Source organism: Schistocerca cancellata, chromosome 3, assembly GCF_023864275.1.
Source record: "Schistocerca cancellata isolate TAMUIC-IGC-003103 chromosome 3, iqSchCanc2.1, whole genome shotgun sequence".
In the NCBI taxonomy this organism is placed as follows: domain Eukaryota; kingdom Metazoa; phylum Arthropoda; class Insecta; order Orthoptera; family Acrididae; genus Schistocerca; species Schistocerca cancellata.
Window position 1 is genome coordinate 843,585,759 of NC_064628.1, and position 21,370 is coordinate 843,607,128.

The following is a 21,370-nucleotide window of genomic DNA, read 5'->3' on the forward strand; positions in this document are numbered from 1 at the left end:
GATTTTGGTCGCATTGAAATTTACGCAAGGAACAGATGTCCAATAGTATACATGCCAGATGATGGGCAGAAGTTGTCCAAAAAATTTCGTCGTGACGAAAATACACAGACAAGACTTCAGAAGCTTGGGTGATTGGTCATTAATCTCGATATCCTCTCTATTCAAATCTGGAGATCCCATTCGGTTGGTGTATAAAGATCCCGTCACACTCCCAAGTGTGAAGCACTGCTATTCAGAATAGGAAACTTCACGTTAGTGGATCTACGTAACAAGAGGAAAGGAAGCCTGCTGAACCAGATACATTTCAGCTGCCAATAAAATACAGAAAGCCAATTCAAATTAATCAGAAAAAGATTGATGACATACTTTCTTTTATGGCATACATACCTACAGCATATAAAAGCTTTTTTCGGTCATGTGCTGGAAATAATGTGAATGATGATGATATAGAACAACTTCCTAACAAATTATTAGACTGACTTATCTGTTATGTATGCGTGTGTATGTGAAAGTGCAAAAATGGTTAAAAACTACTAGTTGTTATGTAATTTTCAGAACAAAACCTTTAAAACATAGTTTGTGCTCTAAATTATTTTCAGGGAGACACAGTCATAAGCCATTTTTGATGACATCATAATTAAAATGACTCTCAAATTAATATTGCTTAACAGGAAGAAGATCGCCCATTTTACACAAGGTTTGCAGTGTATTAAAGTATAATTAAAAGCAAAAAGGAAGTGTCTATTTGGTCTCCAACATTTTTATACCTGAAACTTTAAAGTCACTGTATCTCAAAATTAGTTGAACGTGGCTTATGACTATATCTCTCACCTCTTCAAATATAAGATTTGTCAAATTTGTGCTAATTAGCTCATGTCTAATAATTTTTTTAATGAAAAATGCATGTCATCTTGTTTCTAAAAACTGTAATTTTGCACGTGATATGTACATAGAAACAAGAAGAGATTCATTTTTCGTCAAAAAAAATGATTAGACATATGTTAATTAGTGTATATTTTATGATTTTTAAACAATGGAAAATCCAGGATGGAGTATAACAATACCAGAGAAGGAAAGTTGCTACTCACCATATAGCGGAGATGCTGAGTCGCGATAGGCACAACAAAAAGATTCACACAGTTATAGCTTTTGGCCATTAAGGCCTTTGTCAGCAGTAGACGCGCGCGCACCCACACACCCACACACACACACACACACACACACACACACACACACACACACACACACACAAACGCATTGCAAGTTTCGTTTGTTTTTGTGTGTGTGTGTGTGTGTGTGTGTGTGTGTGTGTGTGTGTGTGTACTGCTGACAAAGGCCTTAATGGCCGAAAGCTATAACTGTATGAATCTTTTTGTTGTGCCTATCGCGACTCAGCATCTCCGCTATATGGTGAGTAGCAACTTTCCTTCTCTGGTATTGTTTTATGATTTTATATTTAAGTAATGTAGGAATTTAAATTGAAACAAAAACAGGACAAGAAAGCTAGATTCAACCAGTGATCCATTGATTACATGTTACCTTCTTCGATGCCATCAAGTTGGCCATGCAGCCTTTCGTGATAATTTTCATAGTTTTAGTGAACTAAAGTTTCACACAAAACTTCAATGTTGATTTTCTCAAGAATTTTTGAGAGTTGCACCAACATATTATAGTAGATTGGTATTTGAATCCTGAACTTCACATAGCAAAATATAAAAAATTACAAAAATTTGATTTCAGAGTGGTCCCCTTGTAAGCAAGATTGTCCATCCCTTATAATAATCCTAAATATTCACAAAAGCAAAACACAACACTTCTATTGCTACTCTCTGGTAAGGATGATCAGCAAAATAGTTTCTGGGTTCTTAACTTGCGGTGATAAAAATTATTGCTCATAATCAAGAAGAGCTTTCTTCCCATTTTGTGATTGTCACTATGCTTATTGCTTTATCAAGTGCCGGGAGAAACTTCATTTAACATTATAGATATTCTGTACTAAAGCATTTCAAATGTTTGTAATTTTACTGTCACACATTTCTCCATCCTCTGACATTATACACGACAACTAGAAACTTCTTTGCACCTCACAGCAAGTTTCGAACTGTCAGGAAAAAATATGCCATTTGGCATGTGCACAGGTGCAAACGCCCCCCCCCCCCTTCCACACACACACACACACACACACACACACACACACACACACACAAAAGCACCAATTTTAATTACAATGCTTTAAATTGGACTTGTTTGTTCTACTACACAGAAAGAAGAACAGGAGTTGAGTAAAATAGCAACTGGCATTGGAAAAGTGTTCCTGCAGAATGTAAGAGAACGTGAAAAACTGAGGCAGTGGAAGATGGCTCATTTGGATCCTCGCAATGCGTCGAGAACGCCGTCTGCTGCTCGAGAACCAACATATCGATTAAGATATGAATCACCAGTTAATGCATGTAAGTATTGAATTTATTGTGATAACAAAGGTTCTGGGATGGAAACAATAAACAAAAATGAGAAAGGCAACCATTAACTTCTATCTAGATGGTGTGTGGCATGTAAAAATATCTAATAGCTCAGAGCGCTCTCTCTCTCTCTCTCTCTCTCTCTCTCTCTCTCTCACACACACACACACACACACACACACATCCCAATCACCAAGGCCATGGCAATGTTCACTGTTTACGTATAGTTGCCACCAGGCTGACAAGAGCGATGAGAAGAAAGATACATGGAAAGGGCAAGGTACTAGACAATCAGGAGATGAGGAGGTAGTGGGTGCTGTGGTAAAAGGAAGGATAGATGGAAGTAGAAAATTGAGGAATCAAGAGGTGACATTTATTAAACAAAGGTGGGTGGGCAGATCAAGTAAGGGGAGGGAGGTACAAGGATTGGGTAGCGGAGTGGTTCGGAAAATGACATGAGAGGGGGAAATGTGGTTAAGAGTAAAAGAATGGCAAGGTGATTATTTGAGGTAGAGGCCTTGGTAATTATAAGAATGAAGTGTATGCTGAAGGTAGATATCTCACCACCTACATAATTCAGAGAAGCTGGTGCCGTAGGGAGACATCCTGGTAGCTGTCTTTGTAGCTATTGGTTGTATGGTGCACAACATTTTTAGCAACTTGGAGGTAAAGTTAAACATATATTGGCAGTGTCCATGCATGGAAGACAACTTGTTACTTGTGGTCCACACTAGAATACTTCTTTCATATGCCATTGTCTTGACATATTCTCAGAGGAAGTATTTGAGGTGAGTGAGGATGTAACTGGACAATGTACCAGACCACTCGGGCCGATCCATTGTTGACAGTACGTTGCATTCAGGTTTAAATGCACATTAAGGCTCTGATGTGATGGGGCCCCCATCCTGCTGAAAGCATGTAACAGAACACATCACAGCAGGTATGTGTGCATTGTCCAGCACGTTTTCTCACTGTCCTTCCTTTTTTGTGTTTTGTGTTGTCACTGCTGTGCCCCGAAAGCATTTCTGACCATTCATTGATTTGTCTTTTACCATTGTCTAGGTGCAATCTGTCTCTCCTGAAAGTCTATGATCACTGTGCTGAAACACCCTGTAGATTTATTTATCCCTGCAGTGGAGCTTGTTAAAGAACTGTGGTTGAGAAAAATAGTTGACCATGCACTTGATAGATGTGTACTTAGTATAACAATTCATGATTGGATGGACACTCAGTGGTATACAGCCACTGTAAATTATCTGAGACTACTGTGTAACAGATTAAAACAAATTAAAAGTCTACAAAATTATGAAAAGGAAAGTGGCTACTCACCACACAGTGGAGGTGCTGAGGCGCAGATAGATACAACAAAAAGACCGTCAGAAATAAAGGTTTTGGTCAGCAAAGCCTTCATCAAAAATAGATCACACACACACACACACACACACACACACACACACACACACACACAAACGACTGTAGTCTCAGACAGCTGAAGCCACACTTCAACCACTGTGGCTTTGGTTGCCTGAGACAGCAGTCATGTGCGTGAGTTGTGTTTGAATGAGTGTTGTCTATTTTTGATGAAGGCCTTACTGGTTGAAAGCTTTGTGACAGTCTTTTTGTTGTACCTATCTGCAATTCAGCATCTCTGCCATATATTGATTAGCAACTTTACTTTCCATAATAGTGTTACAAATCACAAGCCTTAGATATAGGAAGATACTGATGTAAGACGCTTGACTGTCAAGAGGAGTATGCATGAAGCCTTCAACAGCCACCTCATAGCAGATTATTATTGAAGGGTCTGTTGCAAAACAAAAAGAAATTTAATAGTATGTGAAGCCTGTTAATGTTACAAAGTTAGTGTCTTGACATTCATAGACAAGACAAGGATGGACTTGAGGGTAGCAAAGCAAAAGCAAAAGCACTGATTTCCATTTTCAAATGTTCATTTACAAATTAAAATCCAGTTGTACAGCCCTAATTTAATTCTCACAACACCTTAAAGATGAATGATACAAATATTGTTATCAGTGGTGTTGAGAAACAGCCAAAATGACTAAAATTGAACAAAGCACCGGAGTCTGATGGAATCTGTATCAGATTTTCTACTGGATTTGTGGCTAAGTTAGCGGCTCTCTTAACTATATTCTGCTGTAGAATAAAATATTGTGACAGTAGTCGAAGAAAGCAAATGTCACACCTGTCTGCAAGAAAGGTGGAACAGATGATCCACAAAAGTACTGTCTGATCAAACATAATGAGGTATTTCAGACAATATGATCTCTGTGCTAACCAGCATGTATTCCAAAAACATTATGTGCAAGGTTCATCTTGCTTCTTTTTTGCAAAATTCACTTTGTATTTTTTGGGAAATTCGCATCTATTTTTATGTTTATGAATGATTAGATGCACAAATATAAAGGTTGTCATGCTACATGAGTGAAGACAAACAAAGCCTTAGTTGAAACTTCCTGGCAGATTAAAACTGTGTGCCAGGCCGAGACTCACACAGTTTTAATCTGCCAGGAAGTTACATATCAGCGCACGCTCCGCTGCAGAGTGCAACTCTCATTCTGGAAACATCCCCCAGGCTGTGGCTAAGCCATGTCTCCGCAATATCCTTTCTTTCAGGAGTGCTAGTTCTGCAAGGTTCACAGGAGAGCTTCTGTAAAGTTTGGAAGATAGGAGACGAGGTACTGGCAGAAGTAGAGCTGTGAGGACGGGTCATGAGTCGTGCTTGGGTAGCTCAGTTGGTAGAGCACTTGCCCGCGAAAGGCATAGTTCCCGAGTTCGAGTCTCGGCCCAGCACACAGTTTTAATCTGCCAGGAAGTTTCATATCAGCACACACTCCGCTGCAGAGTGAAAATCTCATTCTGCAAAGCCTTAGTTCTTTGAAATTGACTGTTAAAAAAAAAACTGCTGATGGGGAACTTATTGGCTGAAATGTTTGCTTTTGCACAAACTTCAACATGTGTTGTTTTTTTTTTTTCCTGAAATAGCCTTTATTTTCTTTGTATGGTTGTATTTAAGCTTTCAGTATATGATTGTTAAATGAGTCTACGTTATACCAACTGTAGAACTTAAGCTATGAAAAATACATATGCATTTATTTGTTATAAAATGCTAGGTTTCACGGCTGAGTTGCATGTTGCATTATGCGACATTTATCTTAAACAAATCACTCAACCACCCACAATTGGCATGGCACCAAAGCATCGAGCAAATTGATACATTATTGCATTTGTGCACTATTTATTTTGAAAGCAGGTTCTGACACACATTATTTTTCCAAATTGAGCTTTTCCAGGTTCAATACCAGTAACTGAAATTTGGTTACATTTTCGATATTAATAAGCCAAAAATAAAGGTATTGCAAACTATATGTGATAAAATACTTCCTCTGTTTACAATTCGCTATGCAAAAGTGTCTGTTAGGTAATTTTACATTTTTTAATTTTGAGGCAGAATTCACATCTATCTCGCATTTATCACAAAATGTGAATTTTTCTGGTCCTTAATCTGTGGAATTTAACTGGCACCTTTCACACTTGATATTGTGAAAGCAGTGGATCAAGACAGTAGGTAGATGCAGTATTTATCAATTTGTGAAAAGCATTTGACTGAGAACCACATCTCACAAAGATACTAAAGAAACTAAGCTGCCAGACACTTAAAGATAACACACACTATCCTGAGACAGCGTACTTACAAAGTATCAAGAAGCAGCTTTAATTTGACTACTGTCTTGACTGGTAATTTGTATGGCCCAACCTTCTACATCTCCATGAGAGGAAGAGCAGAATCGAATACTTGCTAGGTGATACATCAGAGTCATTCTTTGCCATATACATATGTAGTCTAGGCATAGTTTGACCTCTCTCCTGCAGGCAACCAGGAAGGGTGTCACTCACTGAATATAAGCACATGTATGTGCTAGTTGGACCTGCAACAGGAGAGGTGTGACACCTCAATAAAATTGGATGTAAGAGGAGAGACAAGAAGGTCGTTACTGCTGGAAGGGTTTAGAGAGAACTGCCCTTCTTTGACAGAAGAAGAAATGCAGGATAGATTCAGTGACACAGCAGGAGGGTAAGAAATAGATGGGGGAGGGCTCAAAAAATACCAGGGTAGTGTCAGAGACCACTGCCCACAGATATCGGCAGAACAAGCAATGGTGCTGTCACCACCTCAGTAGCATGAAAAAACTGTACCACTGAAGAAATGTGTGAACTAGTCCCAATTTACCGTGGAGGGAGTAAAGCAGAAATAAACATCTTATCCATAAAATCTAAACATTAGGTTCCTACCAAATATTAAACTTACATCTGAGAGCAAAGTGAAAAACTTGAAATAATGTGTTCCAGGACAAAATAAATGCAAAGGCCACGAAATACTCATAAAACATAAAGAGAATAATACGAGGGTTGGAACTTCAATAGTGGCAACTATTTATTCACAACCGATACAAAAGAGTTACATGTTTGCACCTGTTACTGTCCTTCAGAGTAGTCACCAACGTTATGAAGAACCCGTTGCCAGTGATGTGGAAGGAGTAGTGTACCGTTAGCAGAGCCTGTTCCTTTGATGGTGCAAATGGAGTGGTCTGCTACCTGTCGAATCTCTGGAACAGTTCTGAAGTGAATGCCACGAAGTGGTTCCTTCATCTTCGGAATCAAATCAAAGTCACAGGGACTTATGTCCAGGGAATATGATGGATGGTGCAGTACTTTGCAGTCCGATTGACCGAACAGAGCAGCCACAGCTTGCACTGTATGTGCCCGCGCATTGTCATGCAACGTGATGGGTGGGTTGCGCAGAAAGTGTCGCCGCTTCTTTCACAAAGCTGGTCGCAGGTGATGCTCCAAAACCGAACGGTAATACTGTGCATTGACAGTCTGCCATGGAGGAACGTAATGCATTAGGATAACACCATCGCAGTCGTACATGAGAATCACCATAACTTTAGACCGTTTCAATTGCACCATCAACAGAACAGGCTCTGGTAATGGTATACTGCGCCTTCCACATTGCTGGCAGTGGGTTCTACACAATGCTGGTGACTACTCTGAAGGACAGTAATAGGTGCAAATGTGTAACTCTTTTTTATCAGTTGTGAAGAAATAGTTGCCACTATTTAAGTTCCAACCCTCGTGTTTCTACAAACTATACTATAATGTATCATCGTAGTAATACATCAGAGGTATATGAATGATTTTTTTATAACACCACTCTCCATGTAGTGCCATCACTTAACACCCTGATGAAAGTGTAAATCTTGGGTGATAAGTACAAAAGACAAGAAGAAACATGCATACAAACCTCTAGTTATATTGATCCGTAACTTCTAAGTGATCACATGTGGAGTCTCTCTTTCGGTTCTCCCAGTAGCAAATAATACACATTGACATTTAAAAAATCTGATAACTGTACTAGAGAAGGATATGTGGTATTGTACTGTTGTGTTTGTATTCCTCAAGTGATGACACACTGCACAAAAAGGGAAATAAAACGCAAGTGAACACAAAAAAAACTAAATTTATGGTATCTCTGATTGGTGTACTGAATGGACAACATAAATCATAAGCAGAGTGGCAAAGAATATAAAGGAATTTGCAGAATATTGCAATGATATGTTCAAAATGTGGCTCAACACAGCACAGGCACACATGCGGCATGTTTATAAGAATATCAAAATGTGGGAAAAGACAGATTGCTACTAACTGTAATGCAAATTTTCCGGTCCTTAATCATGTGGAACTTGACTGTCACCTTTCACACTTGACATCCTGAAAGCAATAAAGGCAGCTTTTAAAGCTCAAGATAATGAGTTTAAAATTTTTGTAGATCACCAGTAATAAAACCCCGAGTTTACTTGTGCTCTGGACTTCGAATAAATATCCTGAAACTTGAGGTCATTTTTTAGTTTGTGTCACTGTGAAGTCTAATCATGTACTTCACAGTGCTGTTCTGTGAATATAAATCTTGGAGGAGTTGGCTGGAGCTCAGTGAATGTATTTATCTTGTACCATTGGCAAGCACTTGTCACACAACTGATGAAATGCCATCACTTTCTGTCTCTAATGAAGTAACATCACATTCTTCTTCACTTTCTGAGCCACTAAATTCAGTGTCAAACTCAGGATCACTTTAGTCATCCGGTTTTTTATTATTTATTTATTTTAGAAGATTCAGAATACAGAGTGGGCAATTATCTTCATTCAGGTCATGAGATGGTTCAGATACGTGTAGCCTGCAAATGTGATAGAACAGACATTAACATTGCCTCGGTCATCCTCAAAACTGGCTGTGAGAGATAAGTTAAAATGTACTTCTGCATAGGGTTTCACTTACCCATAACAGCAGCAACAGTAACTTCTTATTAATGTGTACCTTGCTGTGCTATGGATGCCAACAGCAGTACATGTAGATGTACTTTTTGTAGGTACACTTGTTGTAGGTGAAAACTCTACCCAATACACATCTTAAGAGGTAAAATTTATTGGACATGCACGTACAGATAATGCTGTCCACAGAAAGCAGCTTCCCTATTTTTTCCTTGTATTCCGCACCTTAACCATCTCAACATGTTGCTAGCATGAACAGTAAATAGCAAAAATTAACTTTAAAAAGTGACACTTAGAAAACATGCAGATAACTAATGCTGTTTGCATGCAGTATCTTTCCAGTTGTTCCTCTTACTAAGAAACAAAACATTATGCCTAATGCAATGTACCAGAGAAGTGTTCTACCTATAAAATTAGGATTTTTAACAAGGAGGAATGAACCTCTATTTAATGACAGTGTCACATATAATTAATATAGCCAGTAACCCCTGAACATTGTCCATTTAAAACTATAATTTACTGGTTGGAGAGTCCATATATGCTCCCAGTAATCAGAAGTTAGAGGGTACTTATCCAGTCACTGTGTGATCTGGCGCAATTGATGTCCATAGGTGAAGTGGGTCATTCGCTTGCGACATCTGCGTGGATACAGTGTTGACCCAGCTGTGGCTGCTCACTGCATGGCAGCAAAGAATAGATGTCCCCAGCATTGAAGCGAGCCAGAGCCCCTGTGCTGATCAAGTGGGCTCTGCAGACATATGGGTGGTAAATGGGCTGCACGGCCGCAGGTGGCAAAAGATTTTGATACTCAGGTTAGAAAGGCACGAATGCTGGTTATTATGGACCATGCAACTAGGTGGTAGCAGCTCGGCCTGTGGGCATGCAGCTTGAGTGTGAGGCTAGCCATATGGTCATTGATGAGACAATGTCTGCAGGTGACTGTGGAATTTGCTTGTCACTTGCGTGTGAACTGTGTTGACTACAATGCCCAGTATTGCAATGCGACAGATGGGTAGCAAGCCCAGCCATGTTAGCAGTAGATGGGTAACACTGGAATTCCACAGTGGCCATAGACAGCACGTTCAGATGCTTGGTGGGTCTGCAGGAGTGTCGCAAGCCAGTGGCCAGTTCATGCAAGCAGGGCTAGTGTTGTATGGCGTTAGCAGTTCACTGTGGCTGAAGTCTGGATCACAAGAGCACATCAGCCCTGACTGGAAACGAGGGAGATGCATCTATACTCTCCCATCAGAGACTCTCTAAAATGACACATGTGACTCACCTACCACATTACCTAATCGGTGGTATGTGTATTCTAGTTTATTTAGCAGGGTGCTGCGTAAGATGGGGGGGGGGGTTGCTAATTTTTGCAACCAACAAAAAATGTGCTGTGATGCTACTAGCTCTGTGATTCTCAGGCAAGTACGCTCTGTAGAAACTGACACTGCAGCAGTGTTTGAAACACGTGGAAAACAGTGTTTGAAATAAATTTTTTTGAATAAAAATCCTAAATATTTCCACACTAGCTAGCAGTCCTGTACAATATATTGAAAAGCGGGAGAGAGAGAATTGATCCTCGGGGTAGCCCTGTGCTTGTCATTCTAGGCCTCATATAGCTATTTACACTTATTACCAGTTACCAGTGAGAAAGGAAGGGGATAAGTTCGCTCACAAAGCTACCAGGAATATTCTGCCTCCACATTTTGGCATCCAGCATTTGATAAGTTGACATTATTACACACATTGTTTATGTCAGTAAAAGGTGCAGTGATGTATCTATTGCAGGTGAGACATGTTTGGATGTCGTATACTAATTTTATTAGTGTTTCATTCATGCCATTTCTTCACTGAAAACCAAAATTTGATTTGGGGAATAGGTTGTGGTCTCATACTACCATTCACGCCTATGTTCCAACTTCCTTTCCTTCACTTCTTGTAAACAGTTTAGGAGCATTATTGCCCTATATGAGCTTCATTAGGTTCTTTACCGTATTTTCCTAATGACACTGTTCGCGATGTCTCCCACTTGTGGCTATCAGTTCTTTTGTGCCAAGTATTATAAAAAATATTACAAAAATAATTCCTCCCTTTCTGCATTTAGGTAGAGAGCATGTGTTATTGTGTATTGTTAGTCCCAGAAGCATTGTTTCTCCCAAATAACAGGGCTCTGTTGAGTTCCACATCACTAAAGTATTTTTTTAGGAAATGGTCTCCTTGCTCATCAGTATATGGTTCAACAGAGTCTGGTGGCAAACGTTTCATAAAGTCATACACTAATTTGTGCAGAAGCACTATTGCACTTGTGTTGTCCCAGGTTCTATGTACACACTTCATCTTTTGCTCCAGATGGTTGAACTGGGTATGTTTTCGTAAGGTTGTTACAGAAGCTGATCCATGCAGTTTCTTCTTATTTTTGAATAGTCACTTTACTTTTGAATGCAGTCTATTGAAGTTTATGTAATTTTGTGCTGAAATGTGCTTTCTGTACAGTTTTTGTGCTTTCCTTTGTTCCAGCAATGCATTATTGCATTCCTAATCTCCCCATACTGTGTTGTAGTTTTTGGAACAAAGGTTTTGTTATGTGGGATAGGTACCATTCATGTTTCTTCAAAACAAGCAGTGAAATTCGTGTAGTCCGTCCTTGTCTCTCTACATTCTGAAAATGTTTGTTCTCCCTTAAAGCATAGTAGTGTACTTGTTCCAGTCTGCTTTCTGAATGTTCCACTTGTAGCCTGCCCATATGACACCATGTATTGCCCCTGTGTCACATCTGAGAAATCTGAGTAGATGATCAGATCCAAGGGCTTCTGCGACTACCTCCTGTATGGAGTTTTATGTTAAACTCAGTGACACCAAACATACGTCTACAGCACTCAGTCATTGGTTTGTTGCAATTTTCCTTGTTGGGGAGCTGTCATTAAAAATGATTGAGTTATCTTCATCAACAATATCCACTATCATTTTGTAAACACTGTTTTCTTTGTCTGAGCCTCAAGCTATGTTGAGCACTAAAACCACCTAATATTAGCTAAGGATGTGCTACCAAATTTAAAAAAAGACAGACTCAGTTTCATTTACTTTGTAATTTGCGGAATGTCACCAGACTGATGACAAAAGATGGTCTTCAGTGTGAGAGAGCAGTAGAAACTGACTGAGAAGAGTAGTTTCTTGTGACGAAAGTACAAGCCTGGGAAGAACAGTAGAAATATTAGCACATTGTGAGAATAATATTAAAACATTGTGAGGAGGAAAGTTTTCAAAAGGAAGATCTAACCTCTAACAATAGAACTTTCATCAAAGTAAAGCATGTAGAGAGGTTTAAGATCAGAAATTAATATATTTTTGCATCTTCTAACATTTAGAGGCTTGGGAGCTGAGCCTGAACTGAAAACAATCCCAAAAAAGTGACAGTTTGAGGTAAAATGAAAAGAAATAATGTATAGAAGCTGATTCAGCTGTAAATACAAATCTCAGCTTTTACTTTAATGTGACATACCGTGTGTTACTACTTTTAATCAAAGCTTTATGAAGAAAAGTGGTGTTCCAGCTGTGTATTACTTAGCAAAGTAATGCACTGAATCTTCACTTGGAAAGGATAGGTTTCAAATCCTCATCTGGCCATCCAATTTAGATTCTCTGTGGTCTGTCTAAACTGATCAAATAGAATGCTGAGACAGTTTGTTTGTAAAGGCTATAAACAATCTCTCTCTCCCCATCTTGGCCCTATCAGATCATGTGCTCCATCTCTAGTGACATCATCATCAAAATGATGTTAGTCACTCAGTCTCCTTTCTTATTAATGGGGAGTTCTTTGTGTTTTTGAGGGGTGTGAAAGTTGAAAGATTTATTAAAAAAACAAATAAAGATCTAAGGACATATCAAGTACAGTAGGATTAATTTTGAAAGAACATTGAAGGAAGGGATTGTGTAAATGGATTGAGTGTGTTTCTTATTTAAATAAAGGAAATAAATCCTTTGTCACATTAAGGTGCCACATGATCCAGTTAATTGAGCCATCTCTTCCCTTGTGTTTCTTTGAAGCTCCATCAAGAAATGTGGACCATCCTAGACCATGGGAAGAAGACGAATATATGGACCGCAGTTCCAGCTATCGGTCATCTGTGGGGAGATCAGTAGGCACTATTCCTAGTTACAATGGTAAGTGCGTGCATTGAACTTTGGTTGCTCATATGAAAATGTTTCATGTTTTATTAATTCTAACTGATTTTTTATAGAAAAGTTTGGCAAATGTTGTCCCTTCACAGAAATCAACATAGTTCTTGAACTATTACTTTTGGGATGCAGTACAATTTGATGGTGCAGTAGTTTCCATTTTTTTCAGCAAGGGGGTGGGGGATGACTTGTTGAATGGATACAGTTTTATAGACTTTCTCAGCCTTCAAAATCTAATCCTCTATTGGTGTATTCCAACGAAGTTGCACTGTAGATATTTGAATTCTTTTATGGTGTAGAAAATTGTAAGTATGGCAGAAAGCAAGAAAGAAAGGGCATGGGGTTTGTCAAAGAATAACAAGTGACATTGATGAGAATGGGCAAGGAGGAGACAGATGAAGTAACAGCAGAAATGTATGGAGAGAGAAAAATGGATGTGTTTGAGGAAAGCACAGAAGTAAGTTTGAGTGGAAAGTAAGAAAATTTCTCTTACAATGTTTAAGGGGAAACAATGTAAAGCTGCATTAATTTAATTTAATTATCTAAATAAGAGAAGTATTATGTTTGTAATCTGTGGATAAGTCCCAGCTATATAAAAGGACAGCAGCAACAATTCAAATAAAATTACATGTGCATTTATAGGAACCTTTCAATGTGAATTATTTGTTACATTTAAAGTTCATTGTTGTACACAGTACTGGATCAGTTTCATGAAAATTGTCAAGTTACATCTTGTTTTTCAAATATGCATAGCTGTCAATAACATAAGGGATTGTACTCATGCTTGTGATGTTTATTTAATATTTTGAAATGAATTGCATGGCTGTTTTAAAATAATTGATATCAAGAATCCAGAGCAATAGTTTTTGTATGGTTTTATCAAATTGAACTAATCTTGCATTCAGTTCGCCAGATGGCATGCATATCCATAGATTTCTTTAGAAAAGCACATCCTGGAGAAACGCGTCTTGGAGGTAAAGCCATTCTTTTTCTGCCATATGTGCAGTGAATTTAAACAGTGTACAGTTTCTCTTGCATGGCTGACTTTTAGGTTTACAGTTTATTTCTTTAGCTTGCTGTTTATTACTCTTGAAGCTTATTAGTAGATGTTGTTTTGTTGTTCTTATTGTGAAATCTGTCTTCTAATTGAGCTAAGGTGACTACTGGCCATACTTGTCTACCCATGGTTCAGCACTGTTTTCATTTGAAGCTTAATCAGATGTATTTGACAAAAGTGCAGAGCAGCCTGAACAACCATGGAAAAACGTAATAATCAAATATTATATGACCAACTTTACAAATTCAGAATGAAAGAAAACTAGCCCCAAAATATTAACTACAGGATAATGATGTATTCACAGGCATTAACTATGGTATTATCTGATGGTGTCTTCAGACTAATAAAAATGGAAAAAAAGGTCAAACCACTACTAGATGAGATAAAAACATTTCTTAGAGGAATGGGACAGAGGTGTAGCACAACAGGCAAAGCAGTTAATACAGTTTGGAGAAAATACAGAAAAGGAAATTTTGGCACAGGCACATGTATTGAGTTAAATGGCTTGTTTTACTGGAGAACATGCATACCAGCTGTTATGTTGTAATCGTCTTTTTCATGTTGTTCTTAAATGGCATGAACTCGTCTTCAGTGAAGCTTTCAATACATTGCAAATGAAAACTTATCTGTACGTGATTTAAAACCAGCCAGTGGCTAATAACTGATATGTACATCATGTGGTAGTAATTATGCTTTTGGAATAACAATGAAATGTAAAATTGGGAGAAAGTTATTCTCATATAAAAGTTGAAAAATGGAATAAATGGGAAAAAATAGTAAAGAAACTTAAAAGGAACGCAACAGAGAAAACAAACTAGGAAATAGATTGCGTAAAGAGTGAGTTTTTTTTTCAGCAAGGAAATAGGGTGAACTATGAATGCATTTATGGAAGCTAGTAGACTCCTCTTGCCGCCTTACAGAAAGGCAGCAATTGTGTCTTTATACGTGATAGTTCTGATAGTTCTAGCTAATATGTGATTACTAAAAGTATTTTTACATTCGAGTTTTGCAATGCTTTTTGTGAGTGTGGACATATATAAGTGTATTATTTCCTTTCCATACTTGTGGCAAATTTAAATTAATCTCAGATGTACTGGAACTTCAAAGCAATACATGATGATTCTTGTTTGAGAAACAGAATACTGTTAAATCTTACTGGGTGTCTCTTCTAAGACTCGTTAGGCACATTTTCTCTAATGTTTTGGCAGATATTTGCAATTTCATTTTTACAATGTGTAGCTGGCGTCAGCCCAAATGGATACTGCTCATCACGTCTTTCATGCAATGCCCAGTGTAAGTGGAAAGCACTGATTTCTTTCCTGTTGTGAACAAAATGATTTTTAAAGTGCAATTTTATGCGCTCATACGATAGAGCGGTCTCGGTTTAGTCTACTGTGATGTTCGTTTTAACCGATATGTATTAACAGGGATAGTAAAAGAGGAAGAATAACTGGTACTCCAGCAACAACTTGCATGCCTGCCTGCCTCGCACTGTCTGCTACCAAAATGCAGCAGTGCTACTTAGTCACTGTTGTAATAATAGTTATTATTCCTGTTTTACTGCCCTTGTTAATACATGCTGATAAAATGAATATTGCACTACAGTAATTTGAGACCAGTCTAGTGCATATGCACGTAAATTCCACTTTAAATATAATTTAGTTTGTGATAGGAAACAAACTGATGCTTCCTGTTGACACTGGGTGTTGCATAAAACGTGATGAACGGTATTGGTTTCGGCAGACTCCATCTACACATTTCAAAAACGAAATTGCAAAAATCTGCCAAAACATCAAAGAAAATGCACCTGATTACTCTTAGGAGGGACAACTGCATGTTGTGGATGCATAAGCAATGGTTTTAATCTCTCCTGGCAACAGAACAATTCATAAGAAACTGATTGCTGTCATGAGTAGACACAAAATGCCTTACAATAACTCAACAATATCATTGAATCCATGCCACAAAGGCACAAAGCTTTGTTGGCCATTTGTTCTGTTCATACACTATTATGGTAAAATAGTTATATTTCTTCACTTCTTCTTCAGCTAAGCACTCCAGGCATAAAATTAATCACCCCATGAGACACCTTAGTAGTACTGTGCAACACTACCTCCAACTTCAGTAATGGTCTCAGTTCAATGAGAATCCTAGTTTTTTCACGTGTGCCATATCCATCTAACATCATTCAATGATGATTAGATCCTGCAGAGATTCCAAATTGTGGGGATGTTGACTACTATATTTCACCTATTGTTCTAAACAGTTCCAGACATTTTCTGTGGGATTAAAATTGGGTGATTTATGAGCCAGTCAAGTTGTCAAGAGTTTTGGTCAAACGTAATTTATACATGAAGCCCTGTGAACATAGCTTTGTCATTTTGGAAGATGGTAGTGTCCACCATGTAGTCATCATGAAGATGTAGAAGAAAGGGTGACACTTGGTAACTGACAATAATGAAATAAACATCCTAGTTCTTGTTCACAGTAATGCAAATGAGTGGACCTAGATCAAGATACGAAAAGCATCCCCTAAATATCACAGAACCATCGCCAGCATGAACTACACCCTCCTTGCACTGTGCATTATACACCATTGGGCCATCTGAGCACTCGAAACAATGCATCATTTGAAAAGAGACAAAATTGTGACTTTTTTATACCACACTACAATCTCTAGTCAACTACTTTCCAGTTTCTACATTGTTTGGCTCATTGAAGACATTTAGGTTGAGAGCAACACCCTATTGCAAGATACCAGTCACCAAATGTCCATAGCATGTGGTTCTCTTCTCATTGTTTGTTCAGAAACTGGTTGAGATGGGCCTGCATTCTCTTACCCCAGCAATTGCTATTTTGTTTGAAACCGGTTGTGATTGAAAAGACATGGCACTCATCTCTGGACCCAGTCTGCTAGGTCCTTTTCATGACTATTGTTATTAAGCCTAGTAAATATTTTTAACAGTCTGTGAATGAAGTAGCCCAATTTGTTTGTGTATCCTATTCAATGAGGTCATAAGTAATTCCAACGAATATGGCTCCTTTCTGCCATTCTGTCATGTCTCCATATTGACCAATCTTATTGTACTGATTGAAAAAAAAAATTTGAAGGAAAATTTTGTGTCTCCGTGCATGGAATAATTTGGATGACAGGAAACTGTCTGGAACTTAATAAGTGTATAGACACAATCTGACTCTTCCATTAAGAGAATCAAAAATTTTACTATCACATCATCAGAAATAATGATGATAGACTAGCAAAAATAGTTCTCAGTCACATTGGCTCAAAAAATGTTACGAATAATTGGTTGCTTGAAACTGAAAGAGATTTTCAAAAAATAGACATGACAGATGATCTGTGCAAGGTAGATGTGCATTCAGAACGTCTGTTCGAAAATAATGAATTGTCAAACGAAGGGAACTGGAGCCAGTAGAACCTGGACAGAACAATAGAGAAACTTCAGTGAGAAGGAAAGACATATTGGGAAAAGAAGAAAGCAGATTCATCAGCTATGTAATTTGAGTCGTTCTCCTCATTTGATCATGAGGATGAAAAAAATCAAATGATGTTGATGATGATGAAGTATTGATTGTAGAGATATTTGTGAATTTTGTTGCAATTGGCAGTGTTACTTGTTGTTGTGTCCCTAAAAAATAAGTTTGGCTGTTCTCCCATTGTTTGTAGCATGAAAACACTTTATCTTAAGTTGCTTTGCTGTTCTTCTTGGTTTACTTTCAAGTTGGGGAATCATAATCATAATCATAAATTTCATTTCTCTCTGAACAGAATACAACATTTACTCTGTAAATATTGCCAGCTGGAATTCTTACATATCTTGTTTTGTTGTTTTACTGCTTGTGTAATGTAGTTAGCTGCTGTTATGTTCACTTATTAATAAAATTTTTACTATCACTTTGAACAGAAAGTACATGCAGTGCTATCAAAAGTGTGCAAAACTTGATATTACTAATACCTAACATACCAGTAGCTGTGCATTAGAGGCAAAAAAACAGTAACTGAGTGTACAGTAGTAACTTCATTGTGTGTGGTGCATCTCCTTCTTTATGTCTTAAAAAAGATTAAATGTAGTTCATGAAAATGCAGTTGTATTGTCTATTAATTAATTTGGATAATCATAAGAGTTCCTACATATACACTGCCACTGTTGGTGCATGTTTTTTGATGACAGCCATTCTTTTGTGTGTCTCACTTTAATGGTTTATCCTACACAGTTTATGAAACTGAAATTCTGAAAACCTTGAAAAAATGTATTTACTACTTTCATGTATTTTTTTCATTGCTCTCTTCCTTTGTCTTTTCCTTCCCACCTTCAATACACCACCTACCCCACTAAAGTCCTTTCAAATATAGGATGGGCGAGAGTTTTGTGAAGAGGACAAAGTACACATATAGTAGTCTTCCTTTTTACCTCATGCAGAGGCATTCACTACAGCATAGAATAAATGCCAGGTTACTGCAATTTTCATGGTAGCCTTCGGAAACATTTCTAACAGTGTGTAGAGTTAGTTAAGGTCAATATATCTCTCCAGATCCATCACAATATAACAACATTTGTTTAACAATTTAAATCTGTGTTAGTTTGCATGTCTTTTACTTTTATTATTGTACAATGGTGGTACCATAAATTCATTTGCAAATATTAGATTAGTTCTCAAGTGAAGTTTATACATTCCTTCTGCCATATACAGAGTTTGCATTAGTCTCTGAATGTTACATTACCTCTTCAGGTGATAAATATGCAATTGAGGAACAAAATAGCAGAATGTATTCAGTTTATCATCACTGTATTCCCTCCTACAATTGTTCTATCTCTAATTTTCCTGTGAGTAGCAGCATTGGCAGAGATGGTGTTATCTGTGATATTGAGTAGCAACTTTGAAGAGTCTGAGATCACAGGTTTCTTTTGGTTTTCATTTATCATGCTATTAACAAAAGATGTGACTTAGCTTCTCTGTGTGGGGTATGTTCTTATTAGCACACGTATAAAAATCTTAGTTCTGCATGTCTTTCAGTAATCTGTTGAACAAATAGCACTTTTTCAACTTTTTGTGTGTAATGTGTATTAATAAAGACATAGGAACAGACTTAAAATTGTTTTCTCTTGAGCACGTGTGCTGTCATTTTGCATGGTTTAGTTGTGCTTGCTGTTGATGTTCGGCCATTCTCTTTCTTGCTGTATAGTGGTGTCAGCTCTGCGTCCTGTGCCCAAGCCTGGCTATGGACTGAAGTCATCAACTCTCCCAGCTGCTGGACGGAATGGGGGCCCTGCTGGCTATGCTGTGAGTACTCTCTCCTTTCCATCTTCTCCATTTGTGATTCTCTTCACAGCTTTAGGTGCACAGGTGAAGGTATTCTGGTGTGTACTCTTGTTGGAAGGAATTATGGTTGTGTTTTCCCTTACCTAGAAGGGTGGACAAATTGTTTCTATAAAACCTGAAACTCTGACAGCACTCCAATCACCCATAATGCCGGTCGAGGGGATCAGGGATAAAATCACATTATTTATTTCACTGGCTTCCAAACTACCTGAGATGGAAAATGACAACAAGTTAGAAGATACTATGTACTACCCAAATTAGCAGTCCTTAAATTAGAGGTATGCTGGTTTAAGTGGCAGGTTCCTCAATGACTATTTGCGATTACTATGAAGGTATTTTGATGCAGCAGATTCCAAAACATTTTGATTCTGTTACTGCTAGCTGGAAAAGGCAGTAGAGTAATCTAAAGTCCCATGTTCACAAGACCAAGTTGCAGCTTTGGAGATGCTGCAATTAATTTTATTTCAGCAGACAACCTTGTAGATAGGGCAACTGCAGCTATGAGTAGTAATCTGGGATATTAATAAACCACTTCAGCTGTATCTAGTTCTTTATTACTGGATCACTACTGGTTTCATGCCACTAAGCACTGAGCGAGGTGGCACAGTGGTTAGACACTGGACTCGCATTCGGGAGGACGACGGTTCAATCCCGCATCCGGCCATCCTGATTTAGGTTTTCTGTGATTTCCCTAAATCGCTCCAGGCAAATGCCGGGATGGTTCCTTTCAAAGGGCACGGCCGACTTCCTTCCCCATCCTTCCCTAATCCGATGAGACCGATGAGCTCGCTGTCTGGTCTCCTTCCCCGAAACAACCAACCAACCATGCCACTAAATGCCACAGCTTCAGGTAAACAAAATGTAGAACAATAAATCCAAAAGGAAATCGTGAGGTATACACTGGTATGGTACATTATTTTAAGATTTTAAAAAAAATTTAAAATCTGTTACAAGCTGAAGTGAATTATTAATCCATAAAATGGTTTTACTTCTGGTAGAGGATTCCATTGATTGTTGACATAAATTGCCTCACCATAGGTGACAGCTAGTTTGCTCATAGGGTAGACTAGCTCCACAGGGAGATTAACCCTATGGCAAGATTTTGGGATTAGGAGTGGCACAGAAATGGACTAGGATGCTGTGGAGGTTGCGTGGGCAACAAAACACCACTTTAGGATGGTTGGGGAGGCTCTTGCGTAGGATGTCCCTCATTTCAGATCATGACAAGAGATAATCAAAGCCCTGACAAAAGATGTGGTTCAGTTATATGAATGTGTGGTATCTGTTCTTTCAGACATGTCCAAAGGAACAGACATTCATACAAATGATTCACCTTGATGGGCAATAATACTACAGCCTTACATTTGACCTCCAGCGGGAATCTAAAATTAGGAAGCATGGAGGTCATAGACAGGGACTTCAGATAGGTGATGCTAGGTGTGAATGTGAGTCAGCCAGGGAGCATAGTGACATATTTCACACATTTGCGATAAACAATGTGTCCAGGTCACGCAGTGGTTAACACAACTACCTAGTAAGAATAAGACCCTGGGTTCGAGTCGCGGTCTGGCATGCATTTTCATTCATTGCTGCTGACTCCTTACTGAGTTCTCTTCCTAAGAACACCAACATTTCACCAGAAGAAAGCACACCCATACCCAGAACAAAACAGAACCTCACCTAATCACTGTACCTGTGCAGACAAAGGTTCCACCATTGTTGTTATGAATTGCAGTGACTGCTTGTCAGAAAGCCTCTGCCAATTGTCTGACTGCTTCACCTACAAACTCCGCCAGAATGAACCCATCTCAGAAGTCCATCATAACCTCCAGTCCCTTCCCAAAAACTCTCCCGTGAATCCAATTCCCTCCCTGCCCTAATGACACCCTGCATAGCCATCTCCTGCATGCTCCCCAAAATCCACAAACCCAACAATCCTGGATGTCCCATTTTTGCTCGTTAGTGTGTCCCCACTGAATTTTGGCCCTCATTGACC

General features: G+C 38.5%; 1 protein-coding gene across 6 annotated transcripts in view; it reads left to right on the top strand.

Moving 5' to 3' along the window:
• Positions 1–21,370, top strand: part of LOC126175901 (actin-binding LIM protein 2) — a 328,131-nt gene that overhangs the window by 271,659 nt on the left and 35,102 nt on the right. For 4 of the 6 annotated variants that reach the window (XM_049922962.1, XM_049922960.1, XM_049922961.1 and 1 more), the window contains 3 exons: positions 2,264–2,450; positions 12,846–12,962; positions 19,238–19,335. In XM_049922962.1, coding sequence (XP_049778919.1) covers positions 2,264–2,450; positions 12,846–12,962; positions 19,238–19,335 — 402 coding nt within the window. The remainder of the gene's footprint in view (positions 1–2,263; positions 2,451–12,845; positions 12,963–19,237; positions 19,336–21,370) is intronic. The other 2 variants (XM_049922964.1, XM_049922959.1) reach the window with 1 other exon arrangement.